Below are 26,022 nucleotides of genomic sequence, written 5' to 3'. Positions count from 1 at the left end.
CCTAGGCCCATGCCTGGTGATAATCAGAAAAAGTAGCCTTCAGCCTCATAAGACATCTCCAGGGTGTCCTTCACCCTACTACTATCAAGACTGGGACCAAGCAGGAGCCAGTCACTGTTGTTGGGCACAGTGACAATGAGGGGAATGGGGAGCAAGTAGGGAGAAGTAAGGGTTGCCGGGGGTGCTGCCCTCCTCACTTCCCTTTTCCTCTCTGGCTCACAGTCACATAGTGACTTGTACCTGGGCAGGTAATGTATCTGTCCTCAAGGGCCTGTGCCCCAGAACTATCTGGAGCAGCCTGGGCCCTGTACCCTGCAGTTGCCCCAGGTTGGGATCTGATAGTGCTTAGAAACAAAGCAAGCACTTGGGTACTTGTGGACAAAGGACAGGAAGCTGGTCTAAAGCACCAGCAGGCCAGCCCTATGTGGGAAAGAGCCATGGGTGAGAGCAGACCAGACCCATGCAGCTTTGCACTGTGTTGTTGTCCTAGACACGGAGTAGACACTGCAGGATGGAGATGGCAGTTCTCAGAAGACATGGGCTCTGGAAAAGGGATAAGGGCCCTCAGGCTAGGGGATGCTATGTCCCAGGAGGGAAGCGCTGCAGACAGGTACCCATCGAAAGGGAATAGCTAAAAGCAGCTGGTTGTGCTGGAACAGACTTTAATAGAGAAGTCACTAGGGCTAGGATGGGAACCTTGTGTGCTTTGCCCAAGGAAATCAAAACAGGAAGTGTGAGGTGGGCAAACAGCTCACCCATGGGGTCCAGGGAAGAGAGGCAGGCGGTCCAGTGCTGAGTGGCACACAGTCCCATAGGCCTGGGAGTAGCCGCCGAGCACAGCTCTGGCAACGCCCTGGGCCCCCCATGAGGCTGAGGTGCTGAACATCCTCCGACCAGGTCGGGGCTCTGGGGCTTCTCTGGGAGCTCTGGGAGGGACCTGTGCATGAGTGAGGATCATTGTCAGGGTGGGTGAGTGGAGGGGAGGGTGCTGAGGGGCACGGATGGGCAGTGGGGGCCTGGCTTACCCAGAACACAACCCGGGCTGGGTGGCCTCGAATCAGGGCCTGGTGGGCCATCTGGGCAGCAGCCTGCATAGTCAGAGAGGGCTCTATGCCTTTCACACTTGGCTTCACCTGGGAAGGGCCATATCACAGCGTCACTGAAAGGCACAGCAGGGTGAAGGGGTCTCCCTCCAATTCCTGCTCCCCTCACCGACTCACCCCAGAGGGTTCCAAGGGAGGCTCCTTGGCCACCCCAGAAGTCCTGTCCCTCCTGCCTAGGGCCTGAGGTTGGAGCGAGGAGGCTAAGCCCTGCCTTGGGATGTTCCTGGCTGCCCTGGGAGCATCTGGGACAGGCACACCTGTAACAACCCTGGGTTAGGTCCCATCTGGAAAGGTTGGTGGCCCTACAAAGAAGTGGCAGGGATGTGACTGCAATAGGGACAACCAAAGCTCACACACCATGCCCTGGATCTTGACCCAGGCTATTCTGTGGCCTGGGTCCAGAGTTTCGGGTAGGTGTTCCAGTAGGAAGCTGGGGATTGACTCGGGGCTTGAGAAGGTGCCCCTGTGTGCAGGAGGCCCGAGGCTCTGTCCCCAGGGCAATGCCTTCCTTTCTTGGGCCACGGCTGTTGTCTCTCCACTCCAAGATCATCTGCAGGTAAAAGGGGGGTTGAGGTGGAGAGGGTGGGTAGAAACCTCTAGGGTATGTGAGGAAGTCATGAGGGGAAAGGTCAAGGGTTGAGCACCTTATAGAGGCGGCTGCGGTACTCCGAGGCAGAGAGCTGGTCTCCTTCATGCACCACGAGCTTCGGGTCCGTACCCCGTGTCCACTCTTGGTCAGGGCAGTGGAACCTGCAGGGCCGGATGCAGGTGTAATATGGAAGCGTGATCCCCTTAGCCTCCCAGCCCACAGAGCGCTTCGAGCCCACCCTCACTGCAGCCTCACCTCTGCACATAGGGGTGCTTGAGCGCCTGGGCTGCACTAAGCCTCTTGTCTGGGGCAAACACCAGGAGTCGCCTGAGGAGATCCAGAGCCTCTGGAGGAGTGTCTGGTGGCAGGAGGGCATCCAGTCTCTGTCGTGGCCTGCAGCATCCTCCCGTCATCTCCTCTCCAGGCCCTTTACCCAGGCCCCCTCCCCAAATTTGTTTGTGGTCCAGGCTGGGCTTCCAATCCTCTGTTTATCCCTTTTCTGTCTTAGTGGATCTCCCAAGACAGACATGCAGGCAGTGTGGATAGATCCGTCTCAACTTTCTGACCAACCTCCTCAACCTTGGCAAGTTCCACCTGCCTTTCTGGCCCCCACCTCAGGCTTTGGGGACTTCCCCATGGCCCCTGTCCAACTCGAAGAGCTATTCCAAGGCTCCTAATTTGTAGCATGACCAGTATGCTCAGGTGACAGGCCCCCAAACCTAAGTGCCCTACTCACCTGGATCCTAGGCAGTGCAGAATCAAGTCGCTGTACCCTGAGCCAAGAGCCAGGAGGTCTGAAGGGAGGATGAAAGAAGGAGGTGTGACCAGGCCTCCTGGGGCATGGGCCCATTCAGAGAGGTCTGTGTCAGCCATTTCTTCTGGCACCATCAGGGGCCAGGTATATGGCTCAGTGACACAGTGCCTGCCTGGCAAGCACAAGGCTCTAAGTTCAATTTTCGTTCCAGTATCAAAACAAAAACCAAAACTGCTCTTCTGGCACCATTGATTGCAGCATGAGCCCCCTGTGAGTCTGTGAGCATCTATAGTTGTTTCTGCTCCTGCACCTCTATACCCTCAACTTGCACACACTGGCCTCCTGGATCAACCCTTTGCCATCTCTACCAGATAAAGCAGAGACTTGGGGCAAGAATAGGATGCCACTAAGTTCTGCAAGTGTCACCCCTTGCCTTCTCCACCCCTGCCTCTTCCCTCAGTGCTCAATCCCCTGCTCTGTGCGCTCCAGCTTCTAGCATAGCAACATTCCTCACCCCTGCTTCCCACATCCCTCAGCAGTGCGGGGGCTCTGTCCTGACCTAGCTGGCTCCTTTGTATCACAGCTTGGCTGTCATGGTCCCCTTGGCCAGTGCTGCCTCTCTCAAAGCCCTTGGTTGGGCCCTGGCCCTCCACCCACAGAACCCACTCTGCCCAGGCCTCCTCGGGCTCCTGCTTCCCCTCCCCCAGCTGCCTTCTGTGACTCTCGGCATCCCCAAGTGCGTACCCTCTGCAGACGGAGGCGGGATGGTCTCCAGGATCAGTTGCAGCTGGTGCAGCGTAGATGAGCCTGGGAACAGGGGCTGCCCTCGCAGCATCTCTCCCAAGATGCAGCCGAGACTCCATACGTCTACTCCAGGGGTATAGCTGGGTTGTAAAGGGGTGTGAGCACGGTGAGAGCTCAGAGGCTGAGGTGTGGGTGCTGGGAGGGGGAGGTGAGGATGCAGGTAGACATGGGAGACCCAGAAGGCCCTCAACTGGACAGAAGTGTATGTCCAAGGTGGGGAGACCTGCAGGGAGAAGACAGGGGTGGTTGGGGCTATTACCAGCGTGAAGACAGGAGCACTTCTGGAGCCCGGTACCAGCGTGTGGCCACGTACTCTGTCAGGGCCTGGTTCTTGGGCCCCTCTGGGAAGTTGCTGATGGAGCGGGCCAGACCAAAGTCACAGAGCTTCACCAAGCAGTTGGCATCCAGGAGAACATTGGATGGCTGGTGAGAGGAGGTGCGCTGAGGGCTAGCAGACTGGGGATGCACACTGACTTGAGGGATTGGGAGCTGGAGGCAGATGAAACATAGGACCCAACCTTCTGGTCCCGATGGATGACATTCCCCGAATGGATGAACTTGGTAGCCCGTAGGAGCTGGTAGAAGATGTAGCGCTTGTGGATATCTTCTAACAGGTTTTCCTTCTGGATGATGGTGTTCAGGTCAGTGTCTGGGAGTGGGGGCATACAGGTCAGTGTAGGGGTGGGAGATGGGTAGATCCATCCCATTTGGAACCCAATATCCTCAAAGTCTATCATGGGGACTCCCTAAGACTAGAAAAGGAAAATCTAGTTGCATACAAAGACAGCAGAAGTGCCTTGCAGGTCTAGTCAGTGGTGGCTAGCCCACGGCATGCATGCTGCAGCAGGCGGTTTGTATCACTGAAAGCTCTCCAAGGTTCACCATCACTGGTCTAGGCGGTTCCCTACCAAGCTTGCCAGGCCAACACTTGCCAGCTGGATGGTATCATGAATACGAGGACACAAGGTTTCATGAATAGGGCACAAGCCACCACAGGCACACAAGCAGCAGGGGATACATCCAGGGAGCCAGGCTATAAGGCGGGGCCTGCAATCGGGACAAAGGTGGGGCAGGAACTGCAGCCTCACTTACCCATGCACTCAAATACCAGGTATATGTCTGTATTGTTCTCTGCCCAAATCACATCGAGGAGGCGGATGATGTTGGGATGGTCTCCAAATTCCTGGGGAGAACAGATTACTGCTGGAAGGCCAGGGATTTGCTATACGGATCCAGGAGCCCAGCTTCCCACTGGTCTGGAGAAAGGAAGAAAGGAAGTAGCCAAGGTGGCCTGGGCCACTCACCTGGAGCAGCATGATTTCCCGGAATGTTCTCTGGAAGACACAGAAATAACCAAAGGCGGTTGACACTTGTCACCCAAATACCCACTCAGCCAGAAAGACTAGGAGACCTGCTGGGATTGGGCCTCTAAGTCATACCTGAACTCCCAGGCATCCAACCTTCCCCATACGTCTTCCCTACTCACTTACCTGAGCATCTGTCTTATTCCTAAAGGCATCAAAGATTTTCTTGATGGCCACAACCTCACCAGTCCTCCGATCCACTGCCCTCCACACAATACCATAGGCCTGCAAAAAAAGGCTAGTGTCCTGCCCAGCCATCCCCTCCCCACCCAGGCTGTTTCATAGAAAAGCTCCTCCATTGCTGCAGGTTAGGGGGTCAGAAGTGTGGTGAGGCCTAGCACTCTGGAGCCGCAGAGGGGACAGTGGGCAGCAAGGAACTATGGTCACCAGCGAAGCCCCTGGGAGGACATGAGGTCACAGGTGGGGACTTTGGCGAAAGACCTGCAGCCTATTCAGTCCCCAGGATGGCCTTTCAGTCCTTCAGCATTCTCAGCCTCGTTCTCACACCCATTCAGCTTGCTTAGCAGATTCTATGGGATTAATCCTAAATCTGACCACTTCCTACCATCTCTGCTACCTCCACTGTTGTCTGGTCCACTGGCATCTCTTGCTGGATCACCACCCTACTCTCCTTACTATTCTCCCCTGTCACTCCACCCACCCCAAGGTGGCTCCTCCATAGAACAGAGTGAGCCTTAGAAAGTGGCACTGGGGAAAGTGGGCTGGGGATTTAGCTCAGCGGCATAAGCTCCTGCCTTGCAAGTGTGTTCAATCCCCGGTACCGATAAAAAACAAAAAGACAAAAAAAGAAAAAAAGAAAGAAAGAAAGAAAGAAAGAAAGAAAGAAAGAAAGTGGCACCACTACAGCTTCTATGTCACTGACAATAAAGGCTAGAATCCCTAAAGTTCCTCAGAAACCCCTCCCCATCTCCTCCCCCTCGATACTCCTCTCTGGTCACACACAGCTGTGTGGTGTGTCCTACAGTCAGCAGGGCTTGTTTAACTCAGGGCCTCTGCACTTGCTATTTGAACTGTCTAAAATCTTCTTCTCCTCTCCCCTTGGTTGACACTGAACACATCCATGCAGTCAACCACATACCTTCACATACACGCTCACACTCAAATCACAAACCCACACGAGGTCACACACAGTTCTGCCTTGACCCCACATACCTGCCTGACCTTCCTAGGCCATGCTCAGATCCGCCTGCATCACCTGCACCCCTCGCCCCAGCTCTCAAGCGTACTGTGGGCACCTGGAGAGGTGGCATGGGACACCAGGACGGTGGCTCCTCCTGAGACTGTGGGGCCCTGGCTCTCTTAAGAGCCAGCTCTCTAGGGGCCAGAGATTTGGCTCAGCGGCATAAGTGCCTGCCTGCAAGCGCGATATCATGAGTTCGATCCCTGGTACAAAAACAAAAAAGTCGCTAGGGATCACCCAGTTTCTATGGGGACACTGAGACATAGAGGAGCTCGGGAGCAAGGCCAACCCTCCAGTCCTGGAGGAGGCAGGTTGTGATCCAGGAGAGTTGCCAGGGCGTTCGAGGGACCAAGACACCTGCAGGTGACTTCTGGTCACCTCCTGCCCCCACCCCGCTCAGGCACACCGCTTACCCCCTTCCCGAGCTGCCGCTTGAGCAGGTATCTCTGGACTACATGCCTGTCCACCTCGGCGGTACACATGGCAGCAGACAGGCGCGGGTTTGTAGGCCGGTGGCTCACCCGGGGTAGGACCTGTTGGTGTGTTGCGTGGGAACCGGTGCCTCCCCCTCCCCGCGCCTGCACCGCTGCGCTGGTCGGTGGCTGGCTCCTCCCCCCCGAGCGCAACCGGTCCCGCCCCCGCCCCTTGCGGCTCCCGGGATCCCGCGGCTGGAGCTTGCGCCCTGGCGGCGCGGCCTCGACCGCGCTGCTCTCAGTGCTCAGCCTCGTTCAGCTTCCTCCAGACTCCGCTCGCTCGGGGTGTCGCGGCGTTAGGGGCACCCTTTGCAGGGAGCTCTCCTCGGTCCTGGAGCTTTTTGGGCAGGGGTCACGCCACGTACCTGGACTAGGCAGGTCCTGGGGCGAGAGAGGAACCTAAGAGCTGAGAAGGGTTGGGGAGCTACGCTGAGGGGTTAACGAAAACGCAAAAACGCGAGGGAAGGCCTGGGGTGCTGCTGCGAAGGAGGCGAGAGCGAAGGACTGGACTCCCGCGGAGCGGCTGACACGAGGGGCCTCTCGGGTTGGGCAGGTACCTGGACCCAATGGGCCACGGCAGGGTAGATTCAGGCTGCAGGATGCCCTGAGATGAGCTGAGGGCGGGAGAGGGAAGAATCCCAGACCCCACGTACCGTAATGGGGACTAACAGCACGGACCAGGGCAGGCAGCGGGGAAAGACCCAGGGGTTGGGTTAAATCTGAGGTACAAGATGTATGGCCCAGGGGCACAGCGCTTGTCTAGCTTGTGCAAGGTCATGGGTTCCGGAACACTGTAAAAGCAAACAGGAAAACTAAAAGTTTAAGATGCTGATTAGACTCCCAAATGGAAATCTTAAAAAGATATGACATCAAAGGGGTGGGGAGGAAGTTGGTGTGGGGTGTCACTTGAAGGGGTAGCACGGGGGCAAGTGGGACCAGAGTTTTAGAAAGTTTAAAAGCTGTTGCAGCTAGAGGTGGTGAAGCAGATCTGTAATCTCAGCACTGTGTGAGACTGAAGCTGGAAGACGGCAAATTTGAACCCACCTTGGGCAATTTAGTGACTTATACTCGGTATCAAAAAATAAAATAGGGGGCTGGGGATTTAGCTCAGCAGCATAAGCACCTGCCTTGCAAGCAGGTGGTCGTGAGTTCGATCCCCGGTACCAATAAAAAGATAAAAAAAAAAAAAAAGGAAAAAAATAAAATAAAATAAAACTGAGCTGGGGTTGTAGCTCAATGTAAAGGCCTTGAGTTCAATCCCTAGTACCACAAAAAAAAAAAAAAATCTGTTGCATATAAAATACAGTGATAAGGAATAACTAGAAAAATTCAAACACTGCAGACATAACAATAAAACCTCAATGTTCCTCTGAATTCTACAGTTTCTGCGGTGGTTAAATTATACCGGGCTACAGCTCTGTTTCTTGACTCTTTTCTATTTCTGCCTTACTTCATTGTATACCCACCACAAACCATTTTGGGGATGTGCTGGAAGAAAAGGAAGGATAGATCAGTGTGGCAGGAAAAAGCCAGGGCAGGGTGCACACTGATGGCCCTGTGCAGTGCACACCTCAGACAGCTGTGAGATTCCTCCCTCCGTGTGCCTTCCGGAATGGCCACCACTCAGAAGACTGACCTTGCCAGGCATAGTGGTGCACACTTATAATCCCACTTGGGAAGCTGAGGCAGGAGAATCACTATGAATTTGAGGTTAGTCAGGGCTACATAATGACCTTGCCTCAAAACAAACAAACCCCCCAAAATGAAGACTCTTCACCAAGTGTTTGTGAGTGTGGGAAGGGACCTGACAGGAGTATACAGTTTTACAACTGCTTTGGGAAACCATGCGGCAGTTTCTTAAAATAATGAAAATAAATGTGTCTTATAGTCCAGCTCTTTATTTCCAAGGTGTTTAGCCAAGCAAAACAAAAACATACATCCACACAAAGAATCTTAATAGCACCAAACTGGAAACAACTCATGTGTTGCTTCCAACCTTTGAAAAGGGAGTGGATAACCAAACTGTGGTCCATCTGTTGAATGGAAAACTAATTAGCAGTAAAAGGAAGAAACTAATGATACACACAATGCTATGGATGAATCCCAAAATTACTGCTGCCTGAAAGCAGTCAACCTTCCCCTGGGAAGAATGCTTTTTAAATACATGAATAAACAAACATAAAGAAATCAGGGGCTGGGGGTTTAGTTCAGTGGCACAAGTGCCTGCCTGGCAAGCATTAGGTTGTGAGTTTGATCCTTGGTACAAGACAAACAAACAAAAATATCGAAATGTTTAAAACAAAGGGTATAGTGGCACACACTTAATCCCAGCATCCCAGGAGGCTGAGGTGGGAGGATTACTTTGAGTTTAAGCTACCTTAAGCTACATAGTGAGTTCAAAGCCAGACTGAACTACCTAGCAAGATCCAATCACAAAAAAGAAGAAAAGAAAAGAAAAAAAGGAAACAATAAAGGGATGAGAACAATAGGAAACAAAGAAAAATGGTAGACTTACACCTAACCATATGAATAATCATATTACATATAATCTGAATACTTCAATTAAAAAACAGATAATGTAACTATTTTTTTGTTTTTTGTTTATTTTTTCAAGTTTATTTTATTTCAAGTAGAAAAGAACAAGAAAAAAAAAACTAAAAATTTCAGAACACGTCAATCAGGGCCAACAATGGTGCATACATTGCACATTGTCATCCCTAAACCATTCACCCAGAGCACAGGACATCTGCATTCAACTATCTAAACAAAGCCAGCGCAAATTCTTCTCTTCAGCAAACTCAGAGAAATCAGTAGCATAACTATCTTATCTAACTTATTTATGTATATATATATACACACACATATACATACTTTTTTCTTTCAGGTTGTCACACTAATGAAACAATATGATGTTTACATAATGTGTCTTATTTCACTTATGAGTATGTTCTCAAGGTGCATTCATTTAGCTATAAAAGTCTCCAGTTTGTCATTGTTTATGGATGAGTAATTCTCCATTGTATAAAAATGCCACATCTTTTTTATCCATTCCTCAGTTGATGGGCATTTAGGCTGTTTCCAAGATCTGGCTATTATAAACGGTGCTGCTATAAACATGGGTGCACATATATCACTGTGGTGTGATGTTTTTACCTCTTTTGGGAGGATAGAAGTGGAATAGCTGGGTTGAATGGGACCTCCAATCCTAGTTTTTGAGGAACCTTCAGAGTGACCTCCACAGTAGTTGCACCAGCCTACACTCCCACCAACAGTGGAAAAGGGTTCCTTTTCCCCCACAGCCCGCCAGCATTTATTACTTCTTGATTTCTTGATACCAGCCATTTTTTCTGGGTGAAATAGAATCTCAGTGTTGTTTTAATTTGCATCTTTCAAATGACTAGTGATATTGAACATTTTTTGCTGTTTATATTTCTTCATCTGGGAAGTGTATATTCATCTCAGATGCCCATATTTGAATAGCCTCTTTAATAAATGGGGCTGGAAAAACTGGCTCTACACATGCCAAAGATTAAAACTCGACCCATATCTTTCACCATATACCAAGTTAAAATCAGAATGGATTAAAAATCTTTAGTATTAAAATAGAAACATTAAATCTGCTGGAAGATAGAGTAGATAAAACACTTACACTTTTTTTTCTTTTTTTCTTTTTATCGGTACCAGGGATCGAACTCACGACTGCCTGCTTGCAAGGCAGGCACTTATGCCACTGAGCTAAAACCCCAGCCCCGAGTAGATAAAACTCTTGAAGACACTGGTGTAGACAAAGACTTTATGAACAGCACCCCAGTTGCACAGGAACTACTACAAAGAATCAACCACTGAGATTTCACCCTACTTAAAATATTTTGTACAAGAGAAACCACTAATAGAGTGAAGAGACAACCCATAACGTGGGAGTGAATATTTGCCAGCTGTTCCTTAGACAAAGGATCACTACTGAGAACATATAAAGAACTGAAAAAAATCAGTTTTCCCAGGTTTAAAGACCCAATCCAAAAATGGGCATCTGAAATGAATACACATTTCTTAGTTGAAATACAAACAGCAAATAAATATGTGAAAAGATGTCCAGCACCCCTGATCATTTGAGAGATGCAAATTAAAACAACACTGAGACTCTACTTACCCAGAAAAAATGGCTGGTATCAAGAAATCAAGCAATAACAAACACTGGTGGAGCTATGGGGAAAAAGGAACCCTTCTCTACTGTTGGTAGGAATGCAGACTGGTGCAACCACTGTGAAAATCAGTGTGGAGATTCCTCAAGAACTAGGATTGGAGGTCCCATTCAACCCAGCTATTCCCCTTCTATCTTCCCAAAAGAGTTAAAAACATCACACCACAGTGATATATGTGACCGGCGCAGCCCCCCAATGAGACAGAGGACGCTCTTGTGGGTAACAGGTAACTGCCAACTTTATTGTTGTGGGTTCTGGCTTATATATCTGACTGTGGCCAATCAGGTTGCCACGAGGGCTGCCACGAGGAGGCAAGGCTGGAATGGGATGCGGGCTCTGGCTAATATACCCAGCTGTGGTCAATCAGGGGTTGCCACAGAGTCAGCACAGGGCAAATATGAAGTGAGCACGGGGTGGCTAATTTGGAGAGGGACGTAGCGCATTGTGGAAGCTGGCGTGGTCCTTAGTCCCGGGTGGGGTATGTTGAGCGCCTGCGCCCAACAATATGTGCATCCATGTTCATAGTAGCACAGCTTGTAATAGCCAGATCTTAGAAGCTACCTAAATGCCCATCAACTGAGGAACGGATAAAAAAAGACGTGCTGTTTTTACACAATGGAGTACTACTCAGCCATAAAGATAAACTGAGAATTTTATAGGTAAATGGATGCAACTTGAGGAAGCACTCATTAATGAGACAAATAAGACATGTGTAAACATTGTACTGTTTCATTAGAGAAGCTGAAAGAAAAAACATATGTAAGTGTGTATATGTGTATATGTATATGTATATAAAATAGTTAAGATAGTTATACTACTGATTTCTCTGAGTTTGCTGAAGAGAAGGATTTGTACTGATACGGTTCAGACAATTTAATGCAGATGTCTTATGATCTGGTTTAGGAATGACTTGTGCAATGTATGCACCATTGTTGGCCCTGATTGACATGTTTTGAAATTTTCTTTTAGTTTTTTTCTTTCTTTTTATTTTGAATAAAATGGATTTTAGAAAAAACTAAGTTGTTTATATGTGCTTTTTCTGTTTTCCTGATATATGGCTATTTACTTCTATAAATTTCTCTTTTAGGACTGCTTTCCTTGTGTCCCACAAGTTTTGGTATGTTGTATTGTCATTATCATTCAATCGTAAAAACTGTCTAATTTCTTCTTTTTTTTTTTTTTTTTTTTTTTTTTTGTCTTTTTCGTTTTTATCGGTACCAGGGATCGAACTCACGACTGCCTGCTTGCAAGGCAGGTGCTTATGCCGCTGAGCTAAATCCCCAGCCCCCTAATTTCTTCTTTAATTTTATCTGTAACCCATTGATTGTTAAATAGGGTACTATTAACTTTCCATGTGTTTATGAAGTTCTTGTGGTTTCCTTTGACATGGATTTCCAATTTCATTGCTCTGTGGTCTGATGCTGTAACTAGGATATTTTCAATTCCTTTGCGTTTACTTAAGCATGTTCTATGAGCCAGTATATGGTCTATTTGGAGAATATCCCATGTGCAGCTCTATAGACATCTACTAAGTACATTTGTTCAAAAGTTTGATTTAGTTCTAATATTTCATTATTGATTTTTTGTCTAGGTGATCTGTCTTTTTGTGACAGTGGGTTGTTGAGTTCTCCCAATATAATTGTATTAGGGCTTATTTGATTTTTCATGTCTGTTAGTAATTGTTTTATATAGCTGGGTGCTCCCATAATTGGTGCATATATATTTATGATTATTATCTCCTCCTCTTGGATTATTCCCATTACAAGTGACCTTTTTGTCTCGTTTAATCAGGCTTGGCTTGAAATTCACTTTGCCTGCAAATAGAATAGCTACTCCTGCTTTTTTCTTGATTTCTGTTGCATGGAGTATTGTTTTCCATCCTTTGACTTTCAGTCTATGAGTTTCTTTTTGATTTAATGTGTTTCTTGTATGCATCATATTGTTGGATCTTGATTTTTGATCCATTCTGCTAGTCTGTGTCTTTTGACTGTGAATTAAGAACACTGACATTATTGGTTAAAGCTGAAATGTGTTGACTTATCCTTGTCATGTTATTTTCCTGTTGCTGGCTCGCCCCCTTCTTTTTGCCCCCCTTCCTCTAACTGCTATCCCTGTTGGGTTCCTTCTTTTGGGGTTCATGGGACTGTCATCCTTACTATCTCTTTCTAGAATGTCCTTCAGAACATTTTGGAGTGCTGGTTTTGTGGTCACAAATTTCCTCAGATGTTCTTTGTCATGGAAGTTTCTTATCTCTCCATCAATTTTGAAAGATAGTTTTGTGGGATATTATCAATATGGGTTGAAAGTTGTTTTCCTTTAGAACTTGGGAGTAGTTCGCTCCAAGCTCTCCTTGACTTGAGAGTTTGTGCTGAGAAGTCAGCTATAATTCTGATGTGTTTTCCTTTATAAATGATTTGTTTCTTTTCTCTAACAGCTTTTGGGATTCTATTCTTGTGTTGAATTTCTGGAATCTTGACTATGATATGTCTGGTTGCAAATTTTTTTTGACCATTGCTATTTGGAATTCTATATGTCTCATTTATCTGTATGTCAGATTCTTCTCTCTATCTGGAAAGTTTTGTGTCATGATGTCTGTGAACACTTTTTAAATGTAATTTGTGGTATCTCCTGCTTGTTCATTCATTCCAATTAATCTTAAATTACTCTTCTTTGTCTCATCTGGCAGCTCCTGGATTGATTTCTCATAATCTCTTGCTAGTTTTGAGAAATCTTTCTTTCCCTGATTGCTAACTGCAAGTCTGTCTTTAATGAGATTCTGTGAGATTCTGCCTCCATATTGGCCTAATCTGCTTTGAATACTTTTCAGTGGTGTTTGTATTCTCCTAGATATCGGCTTGAGTCTGCTTTATGGATTCCATTTCTTTCCTGCGCTGAGCTTCCATAATTTTCTTAAGCTCATATATTTTTTTGTCTGTGTCTGCTCTAGCATCACTAAGCATGGGGTACATTTTGGTAATCTCTGTAGCTATCTGAGACATTATTTCTGATTTCATTTTTTCCAGAGCCTCATTCAATTGCTTTGCTATTTCTACTTCAGTGAGGGCTGGTGGGGGGCTATCAGATTGTCCTACCTCATTGTCCCCTGAATTTGCCTTTGGTGAACTGGATGTCTGCAGTTGCATTTTGTTTAAGTGTCTTCTAATTTCATTTTCTCCGTCCCTTTTTCTTTTTAACTTAATTCCTGGGGTGATGCTTGTAGCCTATGGTGAGTTGCATTATTGGTAATATTTAGGATGGGGAAAATTGTGGAGAGGTCTTCTGGCTATTAAGGTCCATCAGATAGTAGGGCCCTCCTCCTGGGCCTTTGCAGCCCCAGAATGTCCCAGCCTGAGTCCAAGAGAGGCATGTATTAGGGCCCTGGGCAGGGACAGGGAAAAGAACACCACCCCACCCAAGGAGAGAGGGAAGAAGGACCTTGAAGGCGCGGGAAATGTCACAGGAAACTGAGCCTTTCAATCCAGTATCCTTGGATGTGAGTTCTGTCACCTGAAGATGATGGGACCTGCCATCCTCACACACAGGGCACCTCTCCAGGCCAGAAATCCTCCCCTCCCCTGGAAGGAACCACCTGAGGCCAGTACAAGGTCCACTCCTATGAGTAGGCACTGAGGATCAGAGGCCAAGCCCAGGTGAGGGCCAGACTGGCATGAATGAGCAGGTTTCTACTTTTCATGATTTACTTTACCAATCTGTTGAGCCCTGAGGGTGCCAGAGAGGGGCCTTGGTATGCACATGAAAGCATGAGGGCCTAGGATGGGATGGAAAAATCTCTCCTGCAGAACTTCTACTCCGTCTTTCCCCAATTTTCTACAAAAGTTACACATGGCTTTCACATTAAAAGCCCCTACTTTAAGCCCAGTCTCCACAGGCTGCTTTGTTTATAAGTTAATGTTTCTATTTTTTTAGTACTAAGGATTGAACCCAGGGCCTTTGCACTGAACTACACACCTGAGCCCTGTCTTTTCTTTCAGAGGGGGTAACTAGGTATATTTTAGGCTGGTTTTGAACTCACCATGTAGGCTAGGGTGACCTTGAATTGGTGGTGATCCTCCTGCCTCAGCCTCCTGAGTGCTGGGGTTACAGGCATGTGCCACCACTTGCTCTAAAATTTTAATGCCAAACAGAGACTCTGTGTTATCTTGCAGTTTGTGTTAATTACTTATAAAATACATTTGTCACAAAAACTTGTGTTCTGTTCCAGATCTTAAGAGGCCCTACCACACCTTTCCAGCAGATGTACCCAGTTAGAGCAAGTTCAGTGATATTCACTGCCAAGGCTTTAAAACCAACAATGTATTCAACACAAATGGTTACTCAAATGTGGCTTCCTAAACTCCTTTGTTCCTCAGACTGGGGCTCTGGAATCCTCAGATCTGCCCAACCTGAGCAAATAAGGACAAGCCTGGGCAGACTCCACTGTAGCATTTATAGGGCACAAAACAGGCGTGGACTTGAGCTGCCATCCAAGGCTGTCCAGCAGCACCTCCTGCCACACTCCCAGCAAGATGAAGAGCAGGGCCAGCTGCCACTGTGCAGGCCCCAAAGGGTCGCCATATTTTCAAGTCAAGATTGAATCAAATAATGATCCTACGTCCAGAGCCAACAGAAAAAAAAGAATAAGGAGAGGCGGAGGGGAATAGGAAGGGAAGGGGGAGGGAGTGAGGAGGAACAGGAGGAAGAAGAAATTCCTGGCATGTCCTTAAGCCCCTCCAGGATCCGGAAGCCAAAAAGGTGTGACCCATAGCATGAACCACATGCGTGGAATTAAGCACTCTAGTGAGAGACTCATTGGGCAAGCACCTAACACCTCCCAGTAGTCCCATCTGTGGAGGCCTCAGATGCTAGAGGGCCTTGAAAGTTGGGAAGCTGTGGGAAGTGCTTTGTCCTGAGAGCACAGACTTCCTGCCATTAGGTGGGGAAGGGCACGTGGGGGGATGGGGATGGTACTGACTGTCATGCATGATTCAGGAGAGAGAGCTGCAGAGAATCAGGGAGTCCAGTCGTTGCCAAAGTAACAGGAACCAGCGGGGGAGGAGGCCTAAATTCTATCTCCATGGAGACTGCAGGGGCTGAACACCGACACTGCTAATATTGGACACATCCCAAAGGTCAGCCAAGATCGGGAGGTCAGTAGAGAACAGGTTAACGACACTGCCCTCATCCCTCCTTTGCGACCCGTTCTGAGGCCTGGCCCTAGAATTTTAGGGCTGGGGAATAGGAGAGCTTGAGCTGGGGAAGTGGACAGTGGTCGGTGACCTCACGAATCCTTAAACCCCAGGCCTCAACCCATGACGCCCAAGAAGAAACGGATCGCTGGGCGCCGGGGCGAAGGTGCTGAGCTGCCACAGTCAGAGCGCTTGCAGTACCTTCAGCGCGAGTACGCGCTACTCTCAGAGCAGCTGGAAGCCTATGAGGAGCGCGTGGACCAAGTGCTGCGGGAAAACGCCTTCCTGGACCGCGAGGCGCAGCGCTTGCGCGAGGAGAACCGACTTTATGCCAGCTATGTGAGCGCCCACGCGCAGCGCAGTGCCCAAGCCATCGTGGGGTTGGACGAGCAGAACCGCGTGGACTTGGCGCAGATACAGGGGCAGCGAGCTGAGCTCGCTTCGATCTACCGTGGGCGCGAGGAAGGGGTTCGTGCGCAGCTGCTGGACATGGAAGCACGCGCGGCCCAGACGGTGCAACGGGTGCAGGAGCTGCAGCCCTACAAGGCTAGTGCGCGCGTGCTCGTAGACGGGGCGGAACTAGGGATGGGCTCTCCGTGCCCTTGCGCTGACCCAGGCCTGGTTGCAGGAGTTGCAGTTGGAACAACTGGCGCGGATCCGGACGCTGGAGCGTGAGCTGCTACACCAGCGCGTGGAGCACACTGAGCTCCTGCATCGCGAGAAGCGTCGCTTCTTGCAAGACAAGGCGGCCTTTGAACGAGAGGCGCGCCAGAGCGTGCAGACCCTGGCAAGGCGCGCCGAGCGAGATGCTGTACGTGCGCTCATCGCACACACGCAGGCCATCAAGGCTGACAACGGATACCTGCGGCAGGAGCTGCTGTGGCTGCTCCGCCGGGCCCAGCTACTGCGCGACATGCGATACCAGCTGCTTCAGCAGCGTGAGCAGCTGCGGCATGAGCACGAGGACACGAAAAGCCTAGCGCGCCTGCACAGCTGGCTGCGCAGGGGACCCGAGGGCCCGCCGCTCTGGCAGCCGCCCACCCCTTCCCAGCCTACCTCGCGCCCTGCGTCGTATTCTTCCACAGGCCCCTCACGTGTGGCCTCCAGGGCCCCATCTGTAGCCCGGCCCCAGGTACCATGGGTGGTCTCCTCAAGGACAGCTTCCAGGGTTCCCTCTTTGCGACCGCACGCGACTTCTCAGGTCCAGTCCTTGGTCCCATCTCTAGCTGTTTTGCATGAGGCCTCTGGCCCCTGGTCCCCGCCCCCATCCCAGACAGGGTTGAGCTCAGGCTTCCAGGTCGCATCCCTGACCCCCTCCTCAAGCTCCAAAACCTTGTCTCTAACGCAGTCACTTGAGGGCTCTGGACACTCCGCCCTTCCAGATACTTCACAGAACAAGCTCCCCTGTGGCAAGTCCAGCCCCAAGCTTCCCTCAGGGCTGGCCCAGGGTGCAGCTTCTCTTAGCCCACAGTCAGAGGGTGTAGACTCTGTTGCTGCACCAGAGGTTGCCCCGGGGCAATTCTGAACCCTACCTAGAAGGCCTGTGTTGGGGAGACCAGCAGATAGCTTCCCTGGTTCCCATGAATGGCAATAAAGGTGTGGCTCCATGCCGCTGCTTGCCTGGTTTGCTGCTGCAGTATTTCCAGAGGGCAGAGTGGCACTCATACCCACTGTGGACTCCTGAGCTGCCAGGGACTTGATGCCTCTTTCCCTCTATGGTATTCAGCGGCCATCTTGTAAGAGCCATAGAGTCCAGCAAGCTCCAGAGGGTATTGGTAAGTGCTAGGCAAAAGCTGGATAGTGGGACTTTGAGGGTCAGGTCTGAGGTCCTGCACTGGTTCTCAGTGCATTGGAGAGGTTTTGCGGCTATTTTGAGTAATATTGAATTGTCCAATCTAGAAAAAGTTGGGGCTGGGGATTTAGCTCAGCGGCATAAGCGCCTGCCGTGCAAGCAGGCAGTCGTGAGTTCGATCCCTGGTACCGATAAAAAAGGAAAAAGACAAAGAAAAAAAAAAGAAAAGAAAAAGTTGCAGAATAGTGCCAGGAGTCCCTGGCACATCCAGAGGCACAGCAGCATACCTTTGGCCCATGTATTTGTTACTGCAGTTTTACCCCCAAAAGACTAACTCTGGGTATCCCAGCAGATTACACTTGGCCACCCATCCCATAATGCCAATCATGGAAATGGAGTGAAGGACAGGACAGAAGCTTTAAGCAGCATGACCATTCCAGGGGAGACATGATAAAGTGGTTCAAGATTTGTCTTTGAGGACCTGACAAAAGCTTTGAGCTTTTATAGAAAAAGGGAACAGGCCAGGTGTGAGTGCTACGATGCCAGCACTCTAGGAGGCTGAGGGAGAGGATTGCAGGTTTGAGTCCAGCCTGATATTTAGCAAGATCCTGTCTCCAAGTAAAAAAATAAAAAGGGCTGAGGATGTAGCTAATTGCAAAGCTCCCAATGATGGTGGGCAGGACTGTCAAAAGGGCAAGGGCTTACAGCTGGCAGCACAGCTAGGAATGCTAGTCAAGTCCTGATCTGATCGATCAGTATCTTAGGACTGGTTCTTCAAGGATCTGGGACAGCCTTTATTGTTTGGTAGGGGGTAATTTGGTTCCTATCTTTAGATAATGGTTCCTGCATAGGGGGCCAGCGTTGGTTCGTGGGGTAACGACCTTATTGTGGAATGGTCAGCAAGGTTCTGCATTTCCTGGAATCCAAGTGGCAGCAGGTATAGGACAGTGACTGAAGACTTTCTAAACACCTTTCCAGGGAGTCTGGAACTGGATGGACCTTGTAAAAGCAACCAGTTAGCCTCCCTGCAAATCTTTATCTTGGTGTCCTAGGTCTTGAAGGGGAATGAGCTAGACTAGATAAATTTAGCGCTAATAAACTTCGTATTTCAGATACTCCTTAAAGGATCAACAGTCTGGGTTCAGAACAGGTATCTGACCTAAAGTTTTAAGAAAATAAATGAAGTAGATACAAAGAATGAAGGCAGAGTTGCCAAGCTTCATCCTGCTTTTAGTTACCTATTGGGCATTTGCAGGCCTATCCCATAGGCCCCTGTTACTTGGTGTCTGTGTGTGCACAATTCTGAGCTATTTGGGGTTGGAGGTAACGTGCCCCTCACCTTGTGAGGTTCCTGGGCAAAATGCTGTTCTCTGTTGCCGTGCGAAGATCAAAAGCAGGAAATGCACCATGGAGAAAATGCGATCATCTAAATTGTAGCTCACATTGAGACCTTGTCACTTGCTCCAATGATGTCCTTTCAACCTCTGCTGCTTTTCCCAGGGTCATGGATTGTGTTTCACTGACATATTTCCATAAGCAAAGCCAGTTATAACAGTGTTCCTGGACTTTAGATTTGTCAACAATGATGAGACCTGCCCTGCGCCATCCAAGCTGTTGGCCCTGACCCAAAAGTAGTCTGAGGACTGGGCGAGATGTCCCAAGGCAGAGCAAATTCTGGTGGCTGGCGCTGGGCCTGATGGTCTCTGTTGTAGTCACTCATGGGTGTTTTCTCTTTTTTTTTTTTTTTTTTGTCTTTTTCCTTTTTATCGATACCAGGGATCGAACCCACGACTGCCTGCTTGCAAGGCAGGCGCTTATGCCACTGAGCTAAATCCCCAGCTCCTTGTTTTGTCTTTTTGAGACAGGGTCTCTCTATGCAGTTCAGGCTGGCCTTGAGCTCACTTTGTAGCCCAGGCTGGTCTCGAACTTACAACGATCCTCCTGCCTCAGCCTCCCGAGTGCTGGGATTATAGACATGAGCCACCACGCCCGGCTGCACCCATGGGTTTGAGCCAGCTGCTCTGTACACCCTGAGCTCCTGAATGAATGGCTCTCAAGTGGATACCTCAGGCCCATGGCAGCCCCTCCTGAGCCTATGGCCTTGGATCTCCTCCAGGAGACAAAATGGATCTCTCACCAGCCCCACTCCCAATCCTTAGAGGAAGCCTGGAGTTGGGCAGGGAATAGTGGAGGTACCTCAGCAGGCCATCATTGGAAGCATGCCAAGAATGATTCAAACCCTTTTTAACATTTGGAGCTAGGAATGATGGCATGTCTGTAACTGGCACTGTGGGAGGCTGAGGCAGGTGGATCTCAAGTTGGAGCCTAGCCAAGGGCAATTTAGCAACTATGGAGGACCCTGTCTCAAAAATAAAAAAAAAAAAAGGGCTGGGGATGTGGCTCAGTGAGAAAGCCCTAGGTTCAATCCCCAGTAAAACACACACACACACACACAGTTTTTTTGAGGCTATTTATAGTCCAGGCTGGCCTCAAACTTGCAGCCATCCTCGTGCCTTAGCTTCTAGAGTGCTACAATTACAGGCATGCCATTATTCTCAGCTCCACTTTTTTTTAAAAAATGTGGGTTTTTTGTTTTTGTTGTTGTTGTTGTTTGGTACCAAGAATTGAAGTCAGGATCTTGCAGGCACTGAGGCACTATACTATATCCTGGGACTAAAAAATGTTTGAATAAAATGTTAATGAGCATCTGAAAAGACCTAAGCTGCCTCAGAAATCAGGAAAGTGCAAATTAAAGCAATGCCAGAGTGAGAAAGGGCTCTCCCCTGGCATGCTGCTGCTGAGCCTGAGTGTAGTGTGGCCTCTCATCTGGTGGCCATCTGCTTCTCTACCTGTGCTGTGCTCCTCTAGGAGCTACTGACGCCTGCCTGTGTCAGTCCCTGCCCTGCCACTTACCATCCTAACTCAGCTCTAGCCTCAGAATGTGACTGCATTTGGAGGAAGTTGAGGTGGTTAGAGTAGGTCCTAATCCAACATGACTGGTATCCTTATAAGATGGCCATGGAGACTGAACAGGTAGAAAGTGAAGCAATCTACAGTTACTGTACAGTTACAGTGAATCCAATCTCTTGCCCCATCAGGCTTCTCCTCACCCACATGTACTGAGCTGCATAACTCTGCACAGGCCAAACTACACATAAAAGTCAACAATGTGCCTGCCTTTGTTTCACCTATTTTTTTTAAGACAGCATATTGCTAAGACAGGGTAGTTCAGGGTGGCCCTGAGTTTACTATGTAGCCCTGGACGACCTTAAACTTGTGATGATCCTCCTGCCTCACCCTCCTGAGTGCTGGGGTTACAGGTATTCACCACTGTGCCTGGCTCTGTGACCTGTGACTTTCATTTGGAGCTCTCTGGGCCCTCATGAGGTCCAGTAATGGACTACGTCACCCTGGTTCTCATAATAGGTGTCTTGTGCCAGAGTCCATAGTGATCTAAAGGAAACACTCCCAGGACATGTCATCAATCACCCCTTCCTCAACTTCAAACCTTTATAAAGTCCTGTTTTTCACCTTGGCAGTGCAATTCCTTCCTTGGAAACTCATCCACTGTCCCAACAGTGAACCCCAGTCTACACAGGCTCTTGTCTTCATGGACAGACACAGGGAAAATGTATGTGATGATGAAGCAGACGAGAGCCATGTATCTTTGGGCCAAGGAGCATCAAGATCAAGGATTGCCAGCAAAATCAGAAGCTGGAGGGCTGGGGATTTAGCTTAGTGGTGCAAGCACCTGCCTGGCAAGCATGAGCTTGTGAGTTCAATCCCCAGTACTGAAAAGAAAGGAAAGAAAAGAAAACTGGCCTTCAAATTATTGGATACCAAGAAAAAAAAAACACCCCCCCAAAAAACCCCAGAAGCTGGAAGCTGAGGAATAACTCTCAAAGCCTTGTCTATAGATGAGTGAGGCTTGTGTGTGTGTGTGTGTGTGTGTGTGTGTGTGTGTGTGTGTTAGGGTCTTGCTATGTAGTCCAGACCAGCCTTGAACTAACTTGTGGCAATCTTCCTGTCTCAGTCTCCCAGAGCTGGGATTACAGGTACGTGTCACCTCGTCCAGAGAACACATGTGGAGGAGGCATCTAAATCTGAACCATAACACAGGTAGTCTGGGGTTTGGTGCCACTCAGAGGTAACAGGTGCCCCATGGTGCCATTTTCTTAACCTGAGGGTAAGACATTCCAGTATCAGGTCAGTTTGATGATCAATAGCTGATTCCTGGGATCAGCTCAGAAAAACAAGCAGATGACAGGAATGCAGAATGAAGGGCACGGCCCAAGATGAGACAGAAAACAGGTGTAAATCCAGCCAGGGCCACTCATGGCAGCAGCCCATCTGTGCATGGGCACAGGCACTGCTGAGAGTCATCTTGCAGAATGAAGGGCAGTGGGGAAAGTTTTATTTTCTGTCTTTTTGAGATAGGTTTTTGCTATGCAATTTAGGCTGGCCTTGGGCTCATTTTGTAGCCCTAGCTAGTCTTGAACTTGCCTCAAGTCTCCTGCCTCAGCCTCCCACTGCTGGGATAACAGGAGTGTGCCACCACACCTGGAGCCACTTACTCTTTGCTATTTTCTAGATAGATGTACTATACTTAGTATAAGGCTCTTTCAAAACAGCCCAGCTACATCGATAAGGACCAGGCTCAAGGTATGTGTGACCAGAGAAAAGTAGACAGATCCAGGATCACAATTTACTGGGAGACTGTGATGAAAGCATGGTCCTGAACAGGGCCCGACCAGTGGATCCCATGGTTTGGGTCAGAAATAAAGATGTATGTATTAATACAAAAGTCACTTGGAGCCTGAATGCACCTGGTTTACCTCAGGCTAATCTCACATTCCCAGCACCCACCAAGCCAGGGTCCAGCTGTAAAGCTCCCTACATTCCCCTGCTGAGTTTGTGCATTTAGTTTTCTGGGAAACTGCTGGAAACCAAGCAGGGTTCCCCAGGGGAGGTCTTGGTGGTTATAATTCAACATGGCTGTGGTTAAGTGAAGCTGGGTCCAATAAAGGCTTGTGTGGAATTACAGTTTGGGATACATTTCTTACAGTGTGTACCAGGTCTTTTCTAGACAAATTCCCTGATTTATTAGTCAGGGGATGCAGACATCACCCCACCCTGCCCTGTCTTTGTGTTAGACAGGTCAGAACCTAGGGTCTTGGGATGGGAGTTCGGATGGCTGACCAGGGCCTTGTGTGGGTTCTGGGACTTTCCAAGGGGCCATGAGCTTGTCTCCTGGTGCATGAGAGAGGAAGCAGCTTTTTCAGACATCAGAATCTGAGAGGAATGATGTCTCAAAGGAGGCACCACAGAGGGCCCAGTGCCACCTCCTTTCCCATTGCAACACCTTAGTGAGACTGACAGAAGCTTCTACTCTGTTCTCTGTGTGGTTCCTGGCCCAAGCATGTCACTGTGTACATTTAGCGCACAAATAGAAATCTAGTGCTACTTCCCTGATGGTTTATTATTCTAACCATACAAATAATATCTAGCCCTAGGGCCTATGTGACAGATACTGGAATGTTTCCTCAGTGGCTCCTGCCCTGGCCCTGGACTGAGCCGTTGGCTTGAGGCTCCCTTTATCCTGGGGCTGGTGGGGGAGGTGACTCACGTGTGTTGCTCTCACAGGCACTCCAGGCTGACCAGACCAGGAAACAAGTCCACATGCTCCTGCCTCTCAGCGCTGCAGAGCGAGTGCGCTGGGAGATGCTCCACCACACCTTGGCAGCACCGCGAGAAGGATCAAGCCAGGCCTGTGTTCCACCTGGTCTGCTGGTGCCAGACACTGCAATCTTGCCTACCCTGTTACTTTTGAAATTGCTTTATAATGGTGTCTTTTAAATTGCTTTTAAAAATTGTTTCCTCTCTTCCTATAGAGCAGTTCAGTCATATGCAGCTTCCCACACAGCAATAAGCTGTGGGGCCCTGAGGCCGTGGTGGACACTGAGAGCCATGTCGGATGCTCCTGCTATACATGGGGTGCCCAGACCCAGCATCTCTGCAACATCCGGGATAGGCAAGGATGGAGTGCAGTGGGCATCTTATCTTCCCAACCAATCTGTGGCGAGAACAGCCCCAGTCCTGACAGTGGACCTTTTGTGGATGCCTATGCTGCTGCTTGTGGCAGACAGAACCAGGAAGGCCCATTAGAAAGCTCTCCTGAAAGTTCCAGTCAAGGAACTCATTCGCTTTTTTCCACCCTAATTGGGAACTGAATTCAGGGTCTCCCGTCTGACAGGTGAACACTATATCCCTGGCCCTTGAAAAATTTTAGGATAGGGTCTTAATAAATTGCGCAGGCTGGCTTCACACTGATGATCCTCCTGACTCTGCCTCTCAAGTAGCTGGGATTACAGGTGTACACCTCTGTATACTGTACTGGCACTGTAACATTAGTGAACATTGTCAGAGGCTGGCGAAGTTGCCGTGGCTCACCTTTCTGGAGGTTGCTCACGCTTGCCTGGGTTGAGATGTGGGAACATCTCGGCACTGCACAGGGGGCTGTCACCTTCCCTAACCAGAGTGCATGAGGGGGCAGAGGGCAGCACAGAGATGCCTGTCTCCCATTTTCCTTCCTTTGCCATTACGGTTTGATCCCAGGCTTCCACAGTCCTCTGGCCTGAAGAGACAGCCTGGATAAAAAGATGCTGCCTGATTTAAATCCAATATCGCTCCATCACTAGGCTCATTCTGGGGAGTCAGATATTTTAATGCTATTGTTCAAAATGCACACATTCCAGCCAGGTCTGTGGTGTAAGCCTATAATCCACTCTAGCACTTGGGAAGCTGAGGCAGGAGGATTGCCATAAGTTTGAGGCCAGCCTAGGCTACACAGTGAGTTCAAGGCCAGTATGAACTATAAAGTGAGACCCTGCCTCAAAAACCCAAAAATTTACACATTCCAAGTTTCTGAAAACACTTAGTAGGCCCACAACTTAGATCCCAAGAGGCCACATATAGAAACACCACAAAGTGAAATAATGGGGCCAGCCTTGCCTTCACAGAAGCTGTCATCTCCCCAGTGGACCTGGTATTTCAGAGACCCTGTAAGACCAGCACACATTGGATCCCACCAGCACCAGGATGGCTCGGCAGCTCATGGTGCACTGCAACCAGAATACACTCCCAGCTACCGACTTATGTGGCATCCTGCTCCCCAGGAGTCGCGTCTTTTCACAGCACTGTTCTCTTCCCAGCACTCTGGACTCTTCTGGGGCAATGTCCTCAGCGAGTACCACAGGTCCCTTACTGTCCTGGAGTTCTCTGCCACATCTGCTACCACTTGGTGCATCTCTGGGGGCACGTGGGTGGAATATGGTTGCCTAGGCCAGACCAGTGAGTTACCTGTGGATGTGGGGATGGACTCCAGGCCACAGGTTCAGCTCTGCCACTTGTCAGTCCCACACCCACCCCTCTACAAAATGCTCTCGTGCATCCCCCACCACGGAGATGCAGATCAAAGCAGTGGCTGCTCAACCGGCTGCTTGGGGAGGGGGAGGCTGCTGGCCAGGCTCACGAGCCCTGAAAAGGTGATGCCTGCAGGACACATGCAGAGGGCGGGAGTAGAAAGAGCAGAGACACAGGCCACCCTAGCACGACTGTATCTATCCGCGGCTTCACAGCCACCAGGCTCTGCCCAGGGTTGCCTGAGGGCACCTGGGTGAAACAAGGGGAAGGTCTGGCAGCAGCCTTAAGTCAGCTAGGGCAACCACTGTCCCCCACTGTGTTCCTCACCCACCTGCCCTTACTGCTTCCAGAAGAATGCCAGGAAGAAAACTCCCACGGGCACCAGAACCCAGGAAGTGGGCAAAGGATGCAGACTGGTCCCACATGGCTGCCTATCAACTGGGGCAAAGCTGCCACCAAGCACCAGGTGGCCTCCTCTAAATTTTGTGTCATTCATATTTAATCCCATAACTGAAGTGAAAACAACACAAAGAATTTAGAGCCAGGCACAGGGATCCCAGGCATGACTAGCTGACTCCAGGACACTCAAAACTCAGGCCCAGCTAGACATTAAGGCAGGTACATACAACCTTAGCTACTCGACGCTGAGGCAGGAGGATCGAAAAAGTTCAAGGTCAGTCTAGGCAACTTAGCAAGACTCTGAAAGACCTAGGGATACACAGTACAGAGCAACCCTGTTAAGATTAAAAACTGGTGGTCAACTTAACACCAGCTGAATTAAATCAGCATGGTGCTGAGTGTAGATGGCCCACCAGAGCAAAGTTGCCAATAGAGACAGAGAAAAAGCGCTAGGCATTGCGGGTTTCTCTGTGTTCCTATTTTGAGCCGTTAGTTGTCTTAGAGGAGCTCGTCATGGCTAGCTTCCCCGGTGTGACTGGTCAGGACCTTGTTGGTGAGAACGGCTGTGCTTCACTTTGGAAGAGCTCTGGGCCTTACATCGAGCATCACTTCCTGGCTCTGGAGGGGAAGACATGTAACGTTTGATCTCTAGGAGAAACTAGTCGTGCTGGCTTCCTGGCATGTACTCAACTGTTACTGTTGGGAGAGCTCAGGACCTCCATGTCACTGAGGA

The 26,022-nt window shown here is 49.4% G+C and overlaps 2 protein-coding genes and 1 long non-coding RNA gene across 5 annotated transcripts; 2 read left to right on the top strand and 1 right to left on the bottom strand.

Moving 5' to 3' along the window:
• Positions 1-645: 645 nt before the first annotated feature.
• Mapk15 (mitogen-activated protein kinase 15) lies at positions 646-7,072 on the bottom strand. Of its 3 annotated transcripts, XM_063231205.1 has the most exons (15): positions 6,654-7,072; positions 6,229-6,348; positions 4,741-4,839; positions 4,555-4,584; positions 4,343-4,433; positions 3,769-3,899; positions 3,510-3,673; positions 3,191-3,330; positions 2,429-2,486; positions 1,948-2,085; positions 1,748-1,853; positions 1,461-1,653; positions 1,221-1,360; positions 1,026-1,133; positions 646-937 (listed from the first exon to the last, which is right to left on the bottom strand). In XM_063231205.1, the coding sequence occupies exons 2-15, from the start codon at positions 6,295-6,297 to the stop codon at positions 752-754; spliced, it is 1,653 nt and encodes a 550-aa protein (XP_063087275.1). In that variant the 5' UTR covers positions 6,298-6,348; positions 6,654-7,072; the 3' UTR covers positions 646-751. The 3 variants fall into 3 exon arrangements, with proteins under 3 accessions (XP_063087275.1, XP_005000929.1, XP_023418121.1); XM_005000872.4 differs by having other exon boundaries at positions 6,229-7,072; XM_023562353.2 differs by having other exon boundaries at positions 1,948-2,019; positions 6,229-7,072.
• An 8,423-nt stretch (positions 7,073-15,495) lies between these two features.
• Positions 15,496-17,287, top strand: Ccdc166 (coiled-coil domain containing 166). Its single transcript, XM_023562394.2, has 2 exons — positions 15,496-16,222; positions 16,305-17,287. The coding sequence occupies exons 1-2, from the start codon at positions 15,800-15,802 to the stop codon at positions 17,199-17,201; spliced, it is 1,320 nt and encodes a 439-aa protein (XP_023418162.2). The 5' UTR covers positions 15,496-15,799; the 3' UTR covers positions 17,202-17,287.
• Positions 17,288-19,204: 1,917 nt separating this feature from the next.
• On the top strand, positions 19,205-23,356 carry LOC134471676 (uncharacterized). Its single transcript, XR_010041260.1, has 2 exons — positions 19,205-21,587; positions 23,112-23,356. It is a non-coding gene; the product is annotated as an uncharacterized LOC134471676 (long non-coding RNA).
• Positions 23,357-26,022: the final 2,666 nt, after the last annotated feature.

This window comes from Cavia porcellus, unplaced genomic scaffold, assembly GCF_034190915.1.
Source record: "Cavia porcellus strain 051 isolate PalLab524CR breed Dunkin Hartley unplaced genomic scaffold, mCavPor4.1 scaffold_19, whole genome shotgun sequence".
Taxonomy (NCBI): Eukaryota; Metazoa; Chordata; class Mammalia; order Rodentia; family Caviidae; genus Cavia; species Cavia porcellus.
The sequence above is the reverse complement of the archived record's forward strand: the minus strand, read 5'-3'. Positions and strand labels throughout refer to the sequence as shown.